Source organism: Sebastes fasciatus, chromosome 12 (assembly GCF_043250625.1).
Source record: "Sebastes fasciatus isolate fSebFas1 chromosome 12, fSebFas1.pri, whole genome shotgun sequence".
Taxonomy (NCBI): Eukaryota; Metazoa; Chordata; class Actinopteri; order Perciformes; family Sebastidae; genus Sebastes; species Sebastes fasciatus.
The window spans coordinates 8,791,256-8,808,659 of record NC_133806.1 but is presented as its reverse complement, the minus strand read 5'-3'; the positions used below and the strand labels follow the sequence as shown (position 1 = coordinate 8,808,659).

The window sequence follows — 17,404 nt, the reverse complement described above, 5'->3', positions numbered from 1 at the left end:
GCAGCCTGTGTGAGGAGGATCAAACAGAGGTGACATGATCCCGTCTACTACGTCTTGTTTTAAGTCTGGATCTGGTCTGTCAGATTCATGTCAGCCACAATCTGCTTTAGCCCTTAAAGTACATCAGAGGAAAACAGCTGTTCATGAACTCGCATCAAATACAGCCACTCACTCCCCACTGAGCCATTCTGTGCCCACATTTCAAGGGTTTTACTTAGAGAGCTGAGCGCAACGACATTATTCACCACAGTGTCCGACTGTTAGCCACTGGGAGCTGCCCAGTATAATGACAGTCATTACTGGTGACCACCGGAGAGCTTCACTATGAGCAGCTGGAGGATAAATGCTTCCACTGGCTGCTGTACAAGAACAAAACGGAACATTTACATAAATTATAATTTCAAATGCACATAATAACTAGTAAGTGTTGGGATCTTTATATACAGGAAGATCCAATGCCAACTGGAAATAAACAGAGCCTTTTTTATTGAAATGTAAAAGACAATATTTTCTTTTTAAAATATTCCAGATGTAAAACTATTCAGTTAATGAATACTATTTTTTACATTTTATTTCCAAAACATGGTGACTTTATCTAATCATAACTACCACAAAACTTAATGAGTACACACAAACACACTCTGTCTTTAATTTGTATATGTTATTTTTGGGAATTGTTTTGCACTGAAGAAGAAATATTTTGTGGGAGCCTTTGATTGCCTCAGTTGCAAGAAATAACAGGAAAAAAAATTATGTTTTACAAACTTATGATGAATAAAGCCCTTAAGTGCAAACATGTGAACAAATGTCCTCAGACAGTTTCAATATTGAGAAGATGGGCTGTATAATTAGTGGGAAAAAACAATTAAATTCATGTTATTGATGACTTTCTCTAAAGTGGACAAAGACTTGCTCTGCTCAAAAATCCCCAAACCGGCTCGTTAATTAGTTCTAGTGGAGAATGGCACTAATGCTGCCTCATTTAAAGTTTAAATACCCCGTGTACCGCTCATGATTTTGGTGCTGAGTGAGAGCATCTCCCAAAAGACATGTAGACAAAGAATTAACATTAAAACAAAATCTTTAATCCCATTTTTGTTTTTTGTCCTTCAGATGTTGTAACTCATATTAAACCCATATTACACCGTAAAACAATGGCTGCGTAGTTAAAGACGCTGCTCTAAAAATATAAAGGTCACAAGTTTGATTCCCAGAAAAGATAAGGTGTGTCCATCAACTGCCGTGCGTTCTGTTGAAGTGTCCTTGAGCCCAACACCGAGCTCCTATCTGCTCACTGGAGGTCACCCTGGATAAGAGAGCATGAAGTGCTCTTACTGTAATTGCTTCATGATTATCTTTGACCGTACTGTGCACCTCCGCTGAGGCAAATTCACCAAAGTCTGGGGGCCCGCGTCACAAATCCGGTCTTAAAAAAATAATGGGAACACAAAAATACTTAGAACTTAAAGGTGCAAAGTCTAATACCTGGACAGAATTTTCGGAACTAACATTATAAACAGAACGTGAAGAGGTTACAGTGTTGACGTTTTGTCAAACACATTTGTGTATTGTGTTGCAGAGATATCTACTGAAATGAGCATGCTAACCAGCTAGCCCCGGCCCATCCTGACTTGTTATACCACTTCAGTCACTGTAGCGTCCAGTCTGCCCTAAGTCCAGAAAACAAAGAATTAGAGCTGCCCCGAGGGCTTATCAATACCGTTGAAGGTGCAGTACATATCCATGTACGTTTTGATAGTTTGTTTATTCTCCTGCCCTTCACAGAGAGGACATCACGAAAATACAAGGGCTGTCAAAGTTAACACAATAACGCGTCAACACAAATTTGTTTAAACGCCACTAATTTCTTTAACGCAACTTCCGATTTGAAGGCTGTAGCGGGATCAGTTTTATAGCTAGAGTGAAGATACTGGCATCATATGAAACTGGAATCCATTGCTGCCAACCATGTTATACTAAGGCAAATGCTGAGGCTGAATAACGCACCAAACTTTGGCCGGAATTTTGCATAAATTTTGGTGAGGAAAAACTGGCATGGCCATTTTCAAAGGGGTCCCTTGACCTCTGACCTCAAGTTATGTGAATGAAAATGGGTTCTATGGGTACCCACGAGTCTCCCCTTTACAGACATGCCCACTATGATAATCACATGCAGTTTGGAGCAAGTCATAGTCAAGTCAGCACACTGACACACTGATAGCTGTTATTGCCTGTTGGGCTGCAGTTTGCCAGGTTATGATTTTAGTATATTTTTTTATGCTAAATGCAGTACCTGTGAGGGTTTCTGGACAATATTTGTCATTGTTTTGTGTTGTTCATTGCTTTCCAATAATCATTATATACATACATTTGCATAAAGCAGCATATTTGCCCACTCCCATGTTGATAAGAGTATTAAATACTTGACAAGTCTCCCTTTAATGTACATTTTGAACAGATAAAAAATGGGTAATTAATTTGCGATTCACACAATCTCCATTAAATGTTTTAAACGATTGACAGCCCTAGAAAATATTAATTGCTTTCTCGTTTCTGCCACTTTGGATTTAATGTAATAAACTAATTATCACAGCGTACACCGACTGCACAGCCACCAGTTAGTGCACAGTAAACACAGATGGCTAAACTATAGGCAGACGCCACACGTGAAGATAATAAAATAGCATAATCGAATCTAACTTAATCTAAAATCCTCATGAGGTTTGTGCTGCATGAAAATGTTGACATATTTACAAAAGTCTAAAGTTCAAAATTTTTTACAAAAGGGTTATAAAATCAAATAAATAGATTATCACAAAACATGTCAGCTAATGTCTGCGTCCCCCTCTGCCTCTCCTTCTACCTTGGCCTCGCCGACAGGGGGATGACTCGTGTGTTTCCCCTGCACCTGCGACCTCCACATCCGGCTCACACTCATTCACAAGAATAGCATCTTGTTGCAGTTCACAGATGACCTCTCCCTCGCCCTTTGCGTTTCCCCTCTCGTCTTCTATCGTCTCTTTTGTTGCAGCCTCCTCTGTCAACTCTAGCTGCTCCTCTACCATCATCTCCTCCTCCTCCTCCTCCTCCTCCTGCTTCACTGTAGCGCCGTTGTTTAAGGTAACCGTCATCGCAGTGATGGCGTTGTTGATGCTGTTGTTACTGGTGGCGATGGCCTGCTCCAGTTTGAGGCGATACTGCTCGGCCTCTTGCTCCTTCTGCAGGAGCTGCTGCTGGTACCCCTGGGCTTTAAGATTGGCTTCCTGCAGCTGCCGCTCCAGCTGCTCGCGACTTTCTTTGACCTTCTGGAAATAAAACAAACAGATTAGTGGTTAAAGCATCAAATTAGATTAGACAAAGTAGATTTTGGTGTCTCATGGGCATTATTCAGTTTTTCAAAAGGTACAAAAGGTAAACAAGTAGTTGTCCACAGTGGCTCTGTGTAGGTGCATGCTATGAAATAGCTTTTTGTTTTGCTGTGTTGCATATGTATATGAAAAAGGTTTAAACAATAGATATGTACATCAATACTCCTGGTTTACCTTGTCTTTTAGGCTGATGTGATTGGCTGCGGGGTCTGTCTTCCTTTTGCGTGTGGGCGTGGCCTGCCGAGGCTCCTCGACCACCACCTCCTCTGTGATTGCGCTGGCTGGCAAAGCCACCACTGCAACCGCAAAACAAAAAGTGTCAGAGAAGGCTCTTACAAAGAGTCCGTGCAGAGCTGTGAACTTTTGAACATATTTTCTTGTTTACTTTTCTTTCGGTCTCAGGACTCTATGTGTGTGTACTGGTAGTTCTGCGAGATCTATTTCATCTACTGTACGTATGCACAATTTCATTGTGTGGTTCCAGAAAGATTAGATCCTTTAGAAACTGAGTTAGGAGTCCTCTTTTTGTTTTATTTCTGTCTTGGATTTGGCAACACCCACCTACCGGTTCTTACAATAAATAAATTAAAGGGATAGTTCGGACTGTTTGAAGTGGGGTCTTATGAGGTACTTATCCATAGTAAGGGTATTACTTACAGTAGATGGCGAGAAATAGGCAGGAGTAAAAATAAACCTATTAGAATAATCAATATTAGTTTAAGTGTATATTCAGAATATTTTAACCGCTTTATGTTGCCGTCAGACAGCCCTTTGTGATGGGGAACTGAAGCCGCTGTATCCGTCTATGCTCACTTCAAAGCCACCAGACTCCATTGACAACAACAGTAATTTTACTTGGCAGAACATGGGAATTGCTGGTCTACCGCTGCCTCGATGGGTTAGTTTGTTTGTGTTATTGTGTGACTTAAAAGATTAATTTGGATTTACTAAAGTCACACAATAACACAAACAAACTAACCAACTGAGGCAGCGGTACACCTGCAACCTCCGTGTCCTGCGAGGTAAAATGACTGTTTATCTCAAAGGAGTCTACACTTAAGCTGCTGCTTGCTTTCCTCCAGTGCCGGTACTCCTGTCTGCTTCTCCAAACTGGGGGCATTCCAACCTCCATCTACTGTAGGTATTGCACTGATTATGACTATGGATAAGTACCTCATACAATCCCACTTCAAAAAATCCAAACTATCCCTCTAACTGGTTTTAGGTTGCTTCTTTTTCCCCTACTTGCAATATGGTATTTGTCATACTTAAAATGATAAATAAATACATTTCTGAATAGACAGTCCTCCACTAGACATTCAAGATGTCAAATAGTCTCTGTTTTTGTATTTTCTCCCATCACATATAAATCCATTTAATAAGCAGCTATTTGCCACTTATGGTAATATGTATTCAGGATTTGATCTAGAGTTTTACATGGCTCATGTTTGAAATGAAGATGCAAGTAACCGCAAACTGCAATGTCGTGAATGTCTTGAATTCTCCACAGCGTGTGCAGAATTGTAATACTCTAACTAGCTAATGCTAATGTGGGTATTTTCTTATGTGGGTATTTTCTTTATTGACGTTATATTGCTGCTTTCTAAGAAACTCTTTATGGTGTCAAGGCATCCCTATTCTCAGTTAGGTCCTGATCAGTATTCAAGAGCACTGTTCTGCTGCCCACTCACTCTGCTGCCCCTGCAGGGTGAAGATGAACTGCTGGCCCATAGTCGCTGGCTGCAGGTTGCCGTGTTGGTCCGTCACTATGGTAATGACCCTCTGCCCGCCGTTGCCCACCACATGCTGAATGGTTGTTTCCACCGACTCTGCAGCCATGACGTCCTCTGACTTGCCTGAAGAAACAGTTGGCCTGTATTGTTAGATAACAGCCGCCGTCTAGGACTACTCCAACATTATGATGCCGTATTAAAATGAACCAAGGCCAGAATGTTACACAACCATAAAGAAGGAAAAAGATATTATGTTTTATACATTTTCAGACACTCAGTGGACGGTTAAAGAACTGTAAAATAATTTGGATGTGCCTCCTTCTTTGTCTTTTCTCCAGTTTCATTACATTGTTGTTCTAATACTGTCTGCCATTTTGTTTCTGTTCTAGCTCGTGGTGTCGAGTCCAGATGTTTCACGTTTGATTATACTGTATGTCTCTCGAGACAACACAGTAAGTCTCCTGAGGTTTCTTTTTTTCCCACCTGCACAAGTTTGTATTTCACATCCGTCCCATCTGCTGTTAATTCATCACTTTTGTCACTTATTTTCTGTACTTTATCACTGCACCTAAACACAACTGATGGATGCATGTAGGGCTATACTGAATAGTTCGAAGCTTCATATATAATATTGACATTCAAATTCTAAATCAACATTTGAATGCTGCGCATCTTTTTCTTTTTTCTTTTTTTTTGCATTTCTATTTATTGTGTTTAAACACAGTATTTCTGCACAGTTGCAGATAAAGATCAGGCAACGCTAATATTATTAGTATTATACTATTTGTAGAATTAGATTCCAGTGGTGGCTGCGTAGGATTGCTTCTGACTCGTGTGATCCAAACATTTCCAATAGCTTCAGAGCGTTGTAAAATCCAAAAGCCAACATTTATTGAAAAAAGATAAATATAAAATAGATTATCCAACCAAATATTCTGCGTCGATCCATATTTGTTGGCGTTTAGCCTTTCAAAAACAACATTTTCACTGCGATGAAAAAAACAGTTTGCTCTCCTGCTCGCTGCACACAGAGGGAGACTCACACTGACAAATTGTATTCATTAAAGCGAGTTGATTTAATAAAAAAAAGACCCATTTAATCCGATGAATCACTTCATTTAAATTGAGGATTTTGTTCGAGATTTTTTTTTCTTCAGGTGATGACGTCATTAAATATGACGGTAGAAGCTTTGAATTAAAAAAAAGTAATTCGGTACAACCCTAGATGAATGTGTGCTGTCTACCTGCGGATGTCTTGGTAGTGGTGACCAGGTCTGAGAGGTTGACCAGCCCACCAGCACGGATGATGTAGTGGGCCTCTGGGTCGATGTTTACCTGGTTCTGCATGCCGTCCTGTGAACACACACACACACACACACACACAACAGGGGCTGTGGTTATATTAAACTCTGTTGCAGTTAATGATAAATTAAAAACTGATCTTTTGAACAAGAGTTTGAGAACGTTTCAAATGAAATCATATGTGATTATATTCAAGAAAATGGAAGTGTGGCAAATTCTGCACTAACCCAAAAGTTGGCCTAAGTGTTTAAACCTGCAATAACTGATTTTATTAGAGATGCTCTTTTAGCTCTGCTTTCCTCTGAAAGTCAGGGGCATCATATCAACCCAGAGGGTATTTTGACATTTTAATAACTGATATCTAAATACTAATTTCTTATTATTTTAATTGATATTTGCATGCCCTTTTGAGGGAGAAAGAGGTATATAATACAATGTCTAATGATCTCTTTTTTAGATTAATGTGTAATCCAATAAAAAAATTACAGGCATAAAATGAAATGAAACACTGAAACACTTTGATGTATAAAACTGGATCCTAGCAACTGTTTCAGCTGTCTGAAGATAAAAGGTTTAAACAAAAGATAAGAAAGTAGATAGCATCTGTATTGTGTTATTGGAACTGACAATTTTAGCCACTTGTTCAATTCTTTTAGAAAGAGTCCCAGCGAAACAGTTTTTTGGGGTTCAAATGCCCTGAAGAAGGTGAAACTGATCTGTGCGGCTGAAAGTAAGAAATCGTTTTGAGAATCATTTCATTGATGGTATGACGATCTCTTTTTTTAAATTGGCTCATTTTCCGAGCAAAGGTAATCGTGCGGTTAATGGTGGATCAAATAGGATGGCCGCGATAGGTGTAGGCTGAGGTTTAAAACCAATAGTTTGTTTGATTGTTTATCCACTGATGATTCATTTTCAGTGTAGCGGTGATGTGATTTCATCTGAAGGAGACATTTTATCTCTACAGACTTGATAAGAAAGAGAAAGAATATCATTATTCGGTGTCCGTCTCAACCTAAAATGTTCAATAGTTTAAATTTGTTCTTGGCAGCTAAAAGCACAGCAGTAAGTTAAATGAATAGTTTGGGTGTTTTGAAGTGGGGTTGTATGAGGTACTTCTCCATAGCCAGTGTATTACCTACATTAGATGGCGGTCGGCACGCCCCCAGTTTGGAGAAGCAGACAGGAGTACCAGCACGGGAGCAAAGCAATGTACTGCTGTGGACAGGGGCAGCAACAAAATGTATGTTAGCCACCTAAAAAAATCAGTTTAAGTGTATGCCAAACTGTTGGTGTGCTGACCGCCATCTACTGTAGGTACCTCCTACAACCCCACTTCAAAACACCCAAACTATTCATTTAACATAGCTATACCCATGAAAAGTAAATGCACTGTAATTCATATATATCCCACAAAATCAATTTGTATGGAAGTATAATAAGCGGCGAACGCCGCGTAGGGAGAAGGTCGGGGTGGATGGGTTGGCCAAAAAAAACAGACTTTCGCCCAGGAGACTGGTGTTCATGTCCTGTGTGAAGCCACAAGTTAATGTTGATTTATTTGTCACATACTGTAACTTCTGTACTTAAGTAACGCCACTTCCGCAATCTTTTCCTAAACCTAACAAGTAGTTTTTGTCACGGAACTTCCGTACTTAAGTTATGCCACTTCCGGTGTGGCGTAACTTGGTGTAACACGGTCTTTTCCGAAGCATAGCTAAGTAGTTTTGTTGCTTAAACCTAACCAAGTTGTTTCCTGTGACGACGGAAGTTTATTTTGAAAAGACTGGAGGGGAAATTGACGCTGGACATTTGTAGGAAAACGCACAAAAAATGAGGACTAACTTTTCGTAAGACACCATACGAAGCGTTGTATGAGAATATGGTGTCTATGGATAAGTACAACTCTACTTCAAAAAATCCAAACTATCCGTTTAATTTCAGATCATAAATACATATATCACTCATGGTGATTCAGCCCTTTCAAACACTGACCTCAGGGGAGCATTTCACACTCATGGCTTAGGTGGGTGTTTATGATTCATAGACATGTGTCAGTTCCCTTCTGTATGCAGCCATCTTGCATGGGTCAACCAGTTGCTTTTGCTCGAGGCCCTACTATCTGTATCGTGGCTGGCTGAAGAGGCCTGTCCAAGGAGAGGAGTTATCTAATGTCTACTAGAACCTCCTACATACCACCTGAAGGCCCACACTCACCTCTGTTACATAAGGTCTTGGTAGGAGAGCATGTGGGCCTTTTGAAATCTCATTTTGTCCAAAAATACATTGTCCACTAATTTCAACAAAGTCCTTAACCACAATTCTGTTATTCTAATTATTAGTGTGGATTCTTTATGTTTTCAAAGACGAGGTCTAATCCGATTTTGTGTGAAATTGTGTGTAAATGCGGGTGTTATGGTAAGTAACTGTTCGCAACATGGCTGTCTGACAGAGAGAGGCTGCACGGCCACTGAAACCATAGCAACACCGACGAGAGTCCGACTGGAGCTTCGCTAGTCGCACTTAGAAAACATCAAACGTATTTTTGAAATCACTGGGGCACTGTGCAAACATGTCTGCGGCGCCTGCAGTATCACACTTTTGTCTTCTTATTGTCTTTCTACGTTTCACCTCCTCTTTCCGTCTTTTTGTTAATCTCCTCCGCTCCCCCATTTCTCTTCTCCTTCCCCCTCCTTTATGTTTCGCTCGCCCCCTAATCTCTGTCCATCTTTCCCCCGCCCTCCCTGCCTCTCTCACGAGCCCCTCATTTATCCATCTGTGTCTCCTTGTCTTCCCCGCCTTCATCTATCCGTCCATCTCTCTCGCCGTCTCTCCTCCCCGTCTTCATTTTTACCTGCCTTGGCTGAAATGTGCTTGGTCATTTCCTGTCTTTCTTTAATGTCTCCTGTTCTGTTACCTTTCTTTATAACCTTGCAAAGAAGTGTTTTGGTGTTTGAGACGCCAACAGAAACAGAAATGACCTGACTCCACTCGTCTCTGCTGTTCTGTCCCCCTCCCTGCATGCCTCACCTGTCCTTTCCCTCTTGTCTGTCCTTAAATCTATTTATTTCCGTCTACATTTTTCTCCCTCCCCTCTTAATGCCTCTTTTTTCTTTCCTTTCCCTCGTCCCCATTTATATCTGTCTTCTTCATCCATCCTGGTCTCTCTCTCCTTCATTTGTCTCTCTGACACCCCACATCTCATTCAGTGTCTTTGCCAAAGTACTGTTTTTCTCTCCTTAATGTCTCTGTCTCTCTCTCCTAGAATGTCTCCGTCTCTCCCCATCCCCACCCTCCATCCGTCCACCTGTAGCAGTATCATCAGCTCAGTGTTGCTAGTGTCCATGGCGATGTCGAAGGGCGTCTTGTCGAACTTGCTGAGGCAGTGGACGTCTGCGCCGTACCTCAGCAGGAGCTCGGCCACCTCCCTGTGGCCGTGCTGAGCCGCCCAGTGCAGCGCTGTCATCTTCAGCATGTCTTTGGCGTTGATGTCGGCGCCGTTCTGCACAGATGCACGGCGCCCCCCGGTGGCGAGACAGTGGGAGGAAAAAAAACACAAAAAGAGAGGGAGACAAAAGGGAAGTGATGAGAAAAGATGTTTGCGACTAGGCAGGTAGGTAAAGTGGAGTGTACACAATCTATCAATGTTGAAAACAGTGTAACAAGGTTGAAAAATTAATGTCATTTAGGTCTCTGAAAGATTAGACAAGATTCAAATGGGTTTTTTTTATTATCTCCAAAGCAGAGATTAGAAAATTGTTCAATGGCATTTTGGTACACATTCAAACAACTTCAGACACTGAAACCAAGGTCACAAAGCCAGGTCCATCAAGAAATGGTTTTCCCAGTTTGGTGTGGCAGAATTTGACTGGCCTGCACAGAGCCCTGACCTCAGCCCCATCCAGCACCGTTGGGGTGAACTGGTACGCTGACTGCGAGCCAGGTCTTATCGTCCAACCTCAGTGTTGCACCTCACTAATGCTCTTGTGGCTGAACGGCAGCAAATCCCTGCAGCCAGGTTCCAAAATGTTGGGGGATGAAATGTTCAGCAATCACATATGGGTGTGGAATGTCCCAGTGTCCATATTATTTTGGCCATGTAGTGTATAACATCCTTACCAGGCCCTTCTTACTTACTATATACCATAATAATTAGAATATTATGGCAATATCAATATCTAGAATCATTAATTTGACAATGTGTAAAACATTAAAGGGGGGCTACGCGTTATTCCTATGGTCCAAGACAGTCCAATACATATTTGGCATCATGAACAGCTCTCTCCCAAATCCAAACTAGAAGCTAGAAGCATGTACCTGTCATAGCATAGGGTATAAAGTGTGGAGCTGCTCCGTAGACAATGAAGAGGGAGAGATGTTCTAGATGATGCTGAGAGCCCCCAGGGAGATTTTCTGAGTATATGGGAACAATTTCTGTTTCACCACTGACAGCACTACAATAGAATAAAGCTCATTGGAGTATAAAAAAAGAAAACAACATAAAATCAGTCTTCCATTCATTATCTATGGAGCATCTCCAAACTTTATACCCTATGACATCACAAGTTTGAGACTTACTTCTCTGGTTTCAGGCTTTGAGATAGAGAGTAGCTCATGTTCACAAATATTGACTGAATTTCTTAGGCCATGGAAATAACATATTGGAATTCTTAATTTAGGTGGTGTTTCCCCCTTAACGGGATATGATCATATCATCACAATACCAAACCATAACTGCACTGAAACAGCATATGTCTCTGCTCACCTGCACTAACAGGTCCACTAAGGTGGAGTGACCCTCTGAGGCGGCCATGTGAAGAGGGGTCTTGTCCACTTTGGTCCGGGCGTCCCTGCTGACGCCGGCACGCAGCAGCACCTCGGCGGTGGAGTGATGACCGTACTGGGCTGCGAGATGCAGCGGCGACGAGCCCAGCTGGAGGATAGAGAGATGAGAAGGGGAACCAAATATGTAAAAGAGCAGCTGGAGGGGATTTTTTATTATTTGTATTCAGGGAAAGTTCACTTAACATGAAGCCCCCCCGCTCCCCAACAGTGCCATGGTTTGTATTCACACAGTTGCACGGCGCCTCCACATCTGAGTTCAACCACAGCTAATGTTCAGTGCTCGAAGGAAACTCTGTAGTGGTCATTGAAGAAAGGTAAAGTAAATCTCAATCATCTCCGGGTCAGAAGCTCAAATCTCTGACTTCCACGCTAATTTCTCTGACTTTCAGGCTGCTGCTGTGTTGGTTATGGATACCAAGGATTTAGTATACTTTGATAAAGTCAGGGGACTCTTGAGAGACAGATTAAAAACAGAATGGTTCAAATAAATGCTGCAGAGTTTCTCCAGACTTTCTGTTAAAAATCAGAGCCACGAATTCAAAGACCTCATCCACATTGTGGAAATCATCTAAATATTCAGCCTTGACCTTTAGATAACTCTAAGTTAAGCTTTCTGTACTCCAACACAACAAACTCTGCCCGGCTGGGACTCATGTTTCCACTATGGATGTATTCCACTATTCCACCGTTATCTACCGGCACACAGCAGACTTCACAACGAGACTTCTCCTTGAGCGAGACTTTTTCCATAATGTCAGACACCTATAATAACAATCGGAGCCTGTCATGGCAAAAAGCCTGTGAGCAGATTAGTGGCATGAATCCACTAAGTCATATGCCCTTTAACACTGCAACTACTGTGTATTTCTAAAATGTGACACACTGTCTCAGATGAATGACAGAACTCCACTTTAAAATCGATTCATTTTGACACCTTTCAATCTGTTCTTGTATAGTAGATACAGGCGGCATTAGGGAAGAGAACATTCAATAAAACTACATTAGTGTTGCACAGCGCCTTTGAGCATTAAATTATAAATGAAGGTTATATATAGATGTGATCAGTGGAGTCAGAGGAAGTGCCTGTGGATTTTTTTATGTTGACTTGTACGTTTTTCAAAAATCAAAATATTTAAAACAATTGCTCTTTCATTACTGTAATAAGTACATAGAGAATCATTTTAACAGTTTGGATAATGGATAATTTTTTATAGTGAAACTATAACTATAAACTAATATTTCAGCTGAAACAATAAATTCATTAATCGATTAGTCCATCCCCAGAAAAATAATGGCCAATATTTGGTTTATCAATTTTTCAGCTTCTCAGTTTTGATGATTTGCTGCTTTTGTTTGTCTTATGTGACTGTAAACTGTATAAGTTTTGGACTGTTGGTCAGACAAATTATGACATTTGATCACCTTTGAGTTTTAAAAAATTGAGAGGAACATTTCTCAGTATTTTCTGACATTTTGTAGACCAAATTATGAATAGATTAATCGAGCGGAAACTGATCAGTTAGTTTCAGCCCTAAGGTATAGTTTAATAGGTTTCACAGATATGTGACAAGTTGTTATATATGCATAGTCAGTTTATTTCAAGTGCAAATTTCTGTAACTGAGAATGGCAAATTGCACAGCAACCTTGTTGACCTGCACCTACATGCAATTTAATTTGTTTTTCCTTCTTTGAACAGAGATAAAGCATGAAAGATATGCGTTTGCAGGTACAGGACAGAGTTCAGTAAAGACAGATATGAGTATTTGAGTGTTGTTTTTTCCTTCAGTAATTGTCAATGTTTCTTTTACTTTTTCCTGTCTTTGGAGCTCAAAATGAGGCCTCAGCATTACCGTCACTCTGCCATTGCATGGTGACAGAAACATTAAGATCTGCTTTCTGTTTCTTGCCAGCAGATGCGGGTTCACACTCAAGCCATTACGGATTAGCCTGAAGATTATTCCATAATTAACGCATATAAACCTCACCCAGTCTGTGGTGAACGGAGCCCCATTGGCCATCAGAGCTTTGACATCGTCATCCTGTCCACTTCGCACTGCCTCCAGCAGCTGCTGCCCAAGATGCACCAGTGACATCTGTTGACAGGTAGGAGAAACACTCTCAAACTGAGGACAAAGCAGTCAGGCAAGGAGAAACATTTGAACTGAGCACACGTTGATGTACTGTAACAGTATGTGTTGTTTCTTTTGTGGGAAATTATAATATCCAGAATAATCAGTATTTTGATGCTGGTTTGTCTCATGTTTAGCCAATGTTTTGCAAATTATGATCTTTACAAATGTTTCCAATATTCCTTCAGTTTTATGAGACTAGGGCTGAACGATTTTGAAAAAAATATCTAACTGCGATTATTTTTACAGATATTGCAATTGCGATATGATTTACGATATTAGAGGGAATGATAATATTTACATGATTATTCTCATTTTCATTGAAAAACATTTAAATTATTATGGCGTGGTTTTTGCGGGGATTGCGTTAAGATTTCTGTCCATTTGTGAGGTCACAAATATACAATATTTAGACCATTGCACGGTTTTAAACGTAAAAATTCTAAAGTTTATTTCCTGTTGCAGTGTATGTAAATAACATCAGCTGACAGGAAGTAAACACGGATCCAAACTGTTGCCTAGCAACGCAATCCCCTTTCCAATTCCATTGAAATGTGCTAAAAACAGAGCGTTTCAGACAAGAGGGTAAATACAGGAATATTTAAATGGACAGTATGAGGAAAATAAAGTGTTTTTTGCACATTAAAGCTTCTATTAGAAACACAAAACACAAGTATGAACCTGAAAATGAGCATGATATGGGACCTTTAAAGTTTTACGTTCCTCCATTGCTTTTTACTGTTGTTAGTGTAATGTGTGAGCAATTACAGTGATGGTAAACAAGGGAAATAACAAGCAAAAATAAGGAATGTACAAACTGAACTGAATGCATTTTAATAGCTCATCCGTGCATCGTAAAACTTATAACTGATTTGTATTATGAGATTATATGGCAGTGCTATGTTGACACACAAATGAAAGCTTCTCTCTGCTCCAAGCTATAACAACACAAGTCAAATTTCTCACTCAGTAAAATAGAAGATGTCCAATTCATTTAACAATATAATTTGACACCCAGTTAATTGAGGTTTGTTCCGGTGGAAGTTGTGCTAGCAAAGGAGCAGTTTCCACATCCGCTAGTGAATCCTCCAAACCTCAGTGAGCAGCAGCTCTGCTCGGATATCTAATAACAATATCACGTCTTTAACTACATTTATAACTACAATACACAACCCATTACCTCTGCCCTGACAGTAGAAAGCATAGCGGTACTAACAGTAGCTGTTACTGTATTCATGTTTATCACTGTTAGCTGTTTACAATCCTCTTTGAGATATAACATAATGTATTCATATTCATACTTTCATCGTGGTATACTTGCCTTTAAAGTGGCAATGTCAAAGGAGTATTAATTTCGCTGATTTTTCTGGTAAACGTCAGGTGATTGTTACACTTTCGTAACTTCTTTTCGCGAAAAACAAAAACAATTTTGTTTTTTATTATTTTGTGTATTAAAAATGGCGGCGACGTGACGAACGTAAAGAGAGGCGGTTGGAATGTGGCTGTTCCGGTTGGACTTTTCAAAATAAAACGAACAGTATACGTAAATAATTATATATAGTATATAATATAATATATATATACTGGAGCCAACAAGCTTGTTTTGTGATGTGAAGGTGAAGATTCAGCTCACAACAGTTGAAAAAAAAATTGCTGTTAAGGAGTCTGGAGTGTTGATGTTGATACATGAGCTTCAAGTTTTCAGAATTGTGTGCATAGTTGTATTTTTTGTGTGTATACAGTGGAGAAAACTACAGCATCCCATTATGTTCAATCAAATAGAAATTTAAAATCAACCAGGACTGAAATCTTAAAGGGGTAGTTTGGGTGTTTTGAAGTGAGTTTGTATGAGGTACCTATCCATAGTAGGTGTATTACTTACAGTGGATGACGGTCGGTGTGCTCCCACCACACTGTATTGTTCATCATGCAGTGAAGATTCAGCTCACAACAGTTGAAGCCAACACTGTAAAGATAAGCAAACCCATTATCAGAATAGGGTTTTTTCTATTTATTTTTCTGGAAGGAAAGCTTCTTCAAATGAATAAAAAAACACGGTGTCTGTTTGTCACTAGCAAGCAAACAAACTGTTGTTACAAAGTGCTTTACAGAACAAAGAAAAGAGGAGTGAATAAAAGAGAGAGAGAATGATTTAAGGACAGAAAGTCAGCAAACAACAATAAAAAAACATAAAACCATATTAACACAAGCTCTCTAACTTTAATCACACTGTAGTTGCCTTGTGCATATTGTAAAAAGCCAGAATAATAATTAAAAAAAACACCACTGAGAGTAATCCAGTTTTCAGCATTGTCTAATAATAAATAATAAATCAGTGTTGCTGTTGTAGCTGGTAATTAATGAAATACAACTGTAAAATAAAACAGTAAAATATGAAACAAACTAAATAACTGGAGCAAACAAACTTGGTTTGTGATGTGTGGCTATCACACTCTCTTCAATTTTGAGCAAAAGTTGGAAAGAAATCCAATAATGGATGTCTATTTGAATTTAAATCTTTGTATATTGTTGTAAACCCTAGTACACAGCTAAGGTCATACAGGCTATGTTTTCCCATGCCAATATAGCCCCTTTGAATTGAATTTGGATTGAACTGTTCAAGAGACAAAACCCGCGCAGAGCAGCCGGACCAGACCTATATATATATATATATATACATATACATATATATATATACTATATAGAATATATAGTATATATATATATATATACTAATAACCTTTGCATTAACTGAAAATGACAAATTTTGGTTTCGACTAAAGCAGCCCACATGATATACTGTGATATAACGACAATAGATTGTGTTTTCTAAGAAGTAAGTTTATTTTGAAGGTATATCCGGTTCCGGCTTTGGTGTTGTTAGTTAACTTCACTTAGTGTAAGAAGACAGCAGCAGAGTTGGTCTGTGCAGAGTTGGTCTGTGCAGAGTTGGTCATAGTGTGTTTATTCAAACGTTTTGGGAAATATGAATTATTTGCAGTAATGTTTTTTTTTTTAATTCCATTTTCCTGACCATTTAGGTAAGGCAAGGCAGCTTTATTTGTAGAGCACATTTCAGCAACAGGGCAATTCAAAGTGCTTTACATAAACATTCAAGAACATTGTGACAACGTGCAAAAGAACATTAAGACATAATTAAAACAGTTATAAAAACATAAAAACATTCAATATTAGAAAATAAAAACAAGCTAAAAATAAAAGCTAGGATAGAAGCTAAAATGGAGTATAACACACAAGAGTAAAAGCTCTAGTGCAGTATATAAGATCATTATCTGGTTTAATAAAAGGCAGCAGCAAACAGGAAAGTTTTAAGCTTTGATTTAAAAGAACTCAGAGTTGGAGCTGGTCCTGCAGGTTTCTGGTAGCTTGTTCCAAATATTTGGTGCATAAAAACTGAACACTGCTTCTTCTGCATGTTTAGTTTTGACTCTGGGGACACTAAGCAGACCTGATCCAGATGAACCTGAGAGGTCTGGATGGTTCATAACATAGCAGAAGATCAGAAATGTATTTTGGCCCTAAACCATTTAGTGCTTTGTAAACCAGCAGTAGTATTTTGAAATCAATTACTTACTTTACTTGACTTGAAACTTGCTGGCTGTAAGTGCTGAATAAAGGCTATTCAGTGATGAGTTTAGGGACCTGATTATACATGATGTCCCCCTGAGGTGTCAAGGAAAGGCATAATGAGTCTATGGTTTATTATACTCCATTACAGTGTTATATTAGGGGTAATTTTACGCCCACAGCAGAATGAGTTAGTTCAGTATGCCCTCGGCTCTTATTAGCCGTATTTTATCTTCATATAAAATGAGAAGAAAAGCCCAGAGGTTATTTGATGAAATCAAAAAAAAAAAGTCAAACAAGCACAACAAATTAAACAGAATGAAAGCTGTACATAAACAAAAATAATAAAATACATTTTAACCATTTAAAAGCCATATTAATATATACTCATAGTGAGCAAAATAGAGGCTAAACCATTTCATATTTGGATTCAGGTTG

At 39.4% G+C, this 17,404-nt stretch overlaps 1 protein-coding gene across 3 annotated transcripts; it reads right to left on the bottom strand.

The window, feature by feature from the left end:
* Positions 1 to 463: 463 nt before the first annotated feature.
* On the bottom strand, positions 464 to 14,857 carry LOC141778628 (GA-binding protein subunit beta-1-like). Of its 3 annotated transcripts, none has more exons than XM_074653006.1 (8): positions 14,700 to 14,857; positions 13,235 to 13,342; positions 11,169 to 11,336; positions 9,711 to 9,905; positions 6,346 to 6,454; positions 5,060 to 5,224; positions 3,543 to 3,664; positions 464 to 3,305 (listed from the first exon to the last, which is right to left on the bottom strand). In XM_074653006.1, the coding sequence occupies exons 2-8, from the start codon at positions 13,340 to 13,342 to the stop codon at positions 2,829 to 2,831; spliced, it is 1,344 nt and encodes a 447-aa protein (XP_074509107.1). In that variant the 5' UTR covers positions 14,700 to 14,857; the 3' UTR covers positions 464 to 2,828. The 3 variants fall into 3 exon arrangements, with proteins under 3 accessions (XP_074509107.1, XP_074509108.1, XP_074509106.1); XM_074653007.1 differs by having other exon boundaries at positions 11,169 to 11,540; positions 14,700 to 14,828; XM_074653005.1 differs by lacking the exon at positions 14,700 to 14,857 and adding an exon at positions 14,559 to 14,579.
* Positions 14,858 to 17,404: the final 2,547 nt, after the last annotated feature.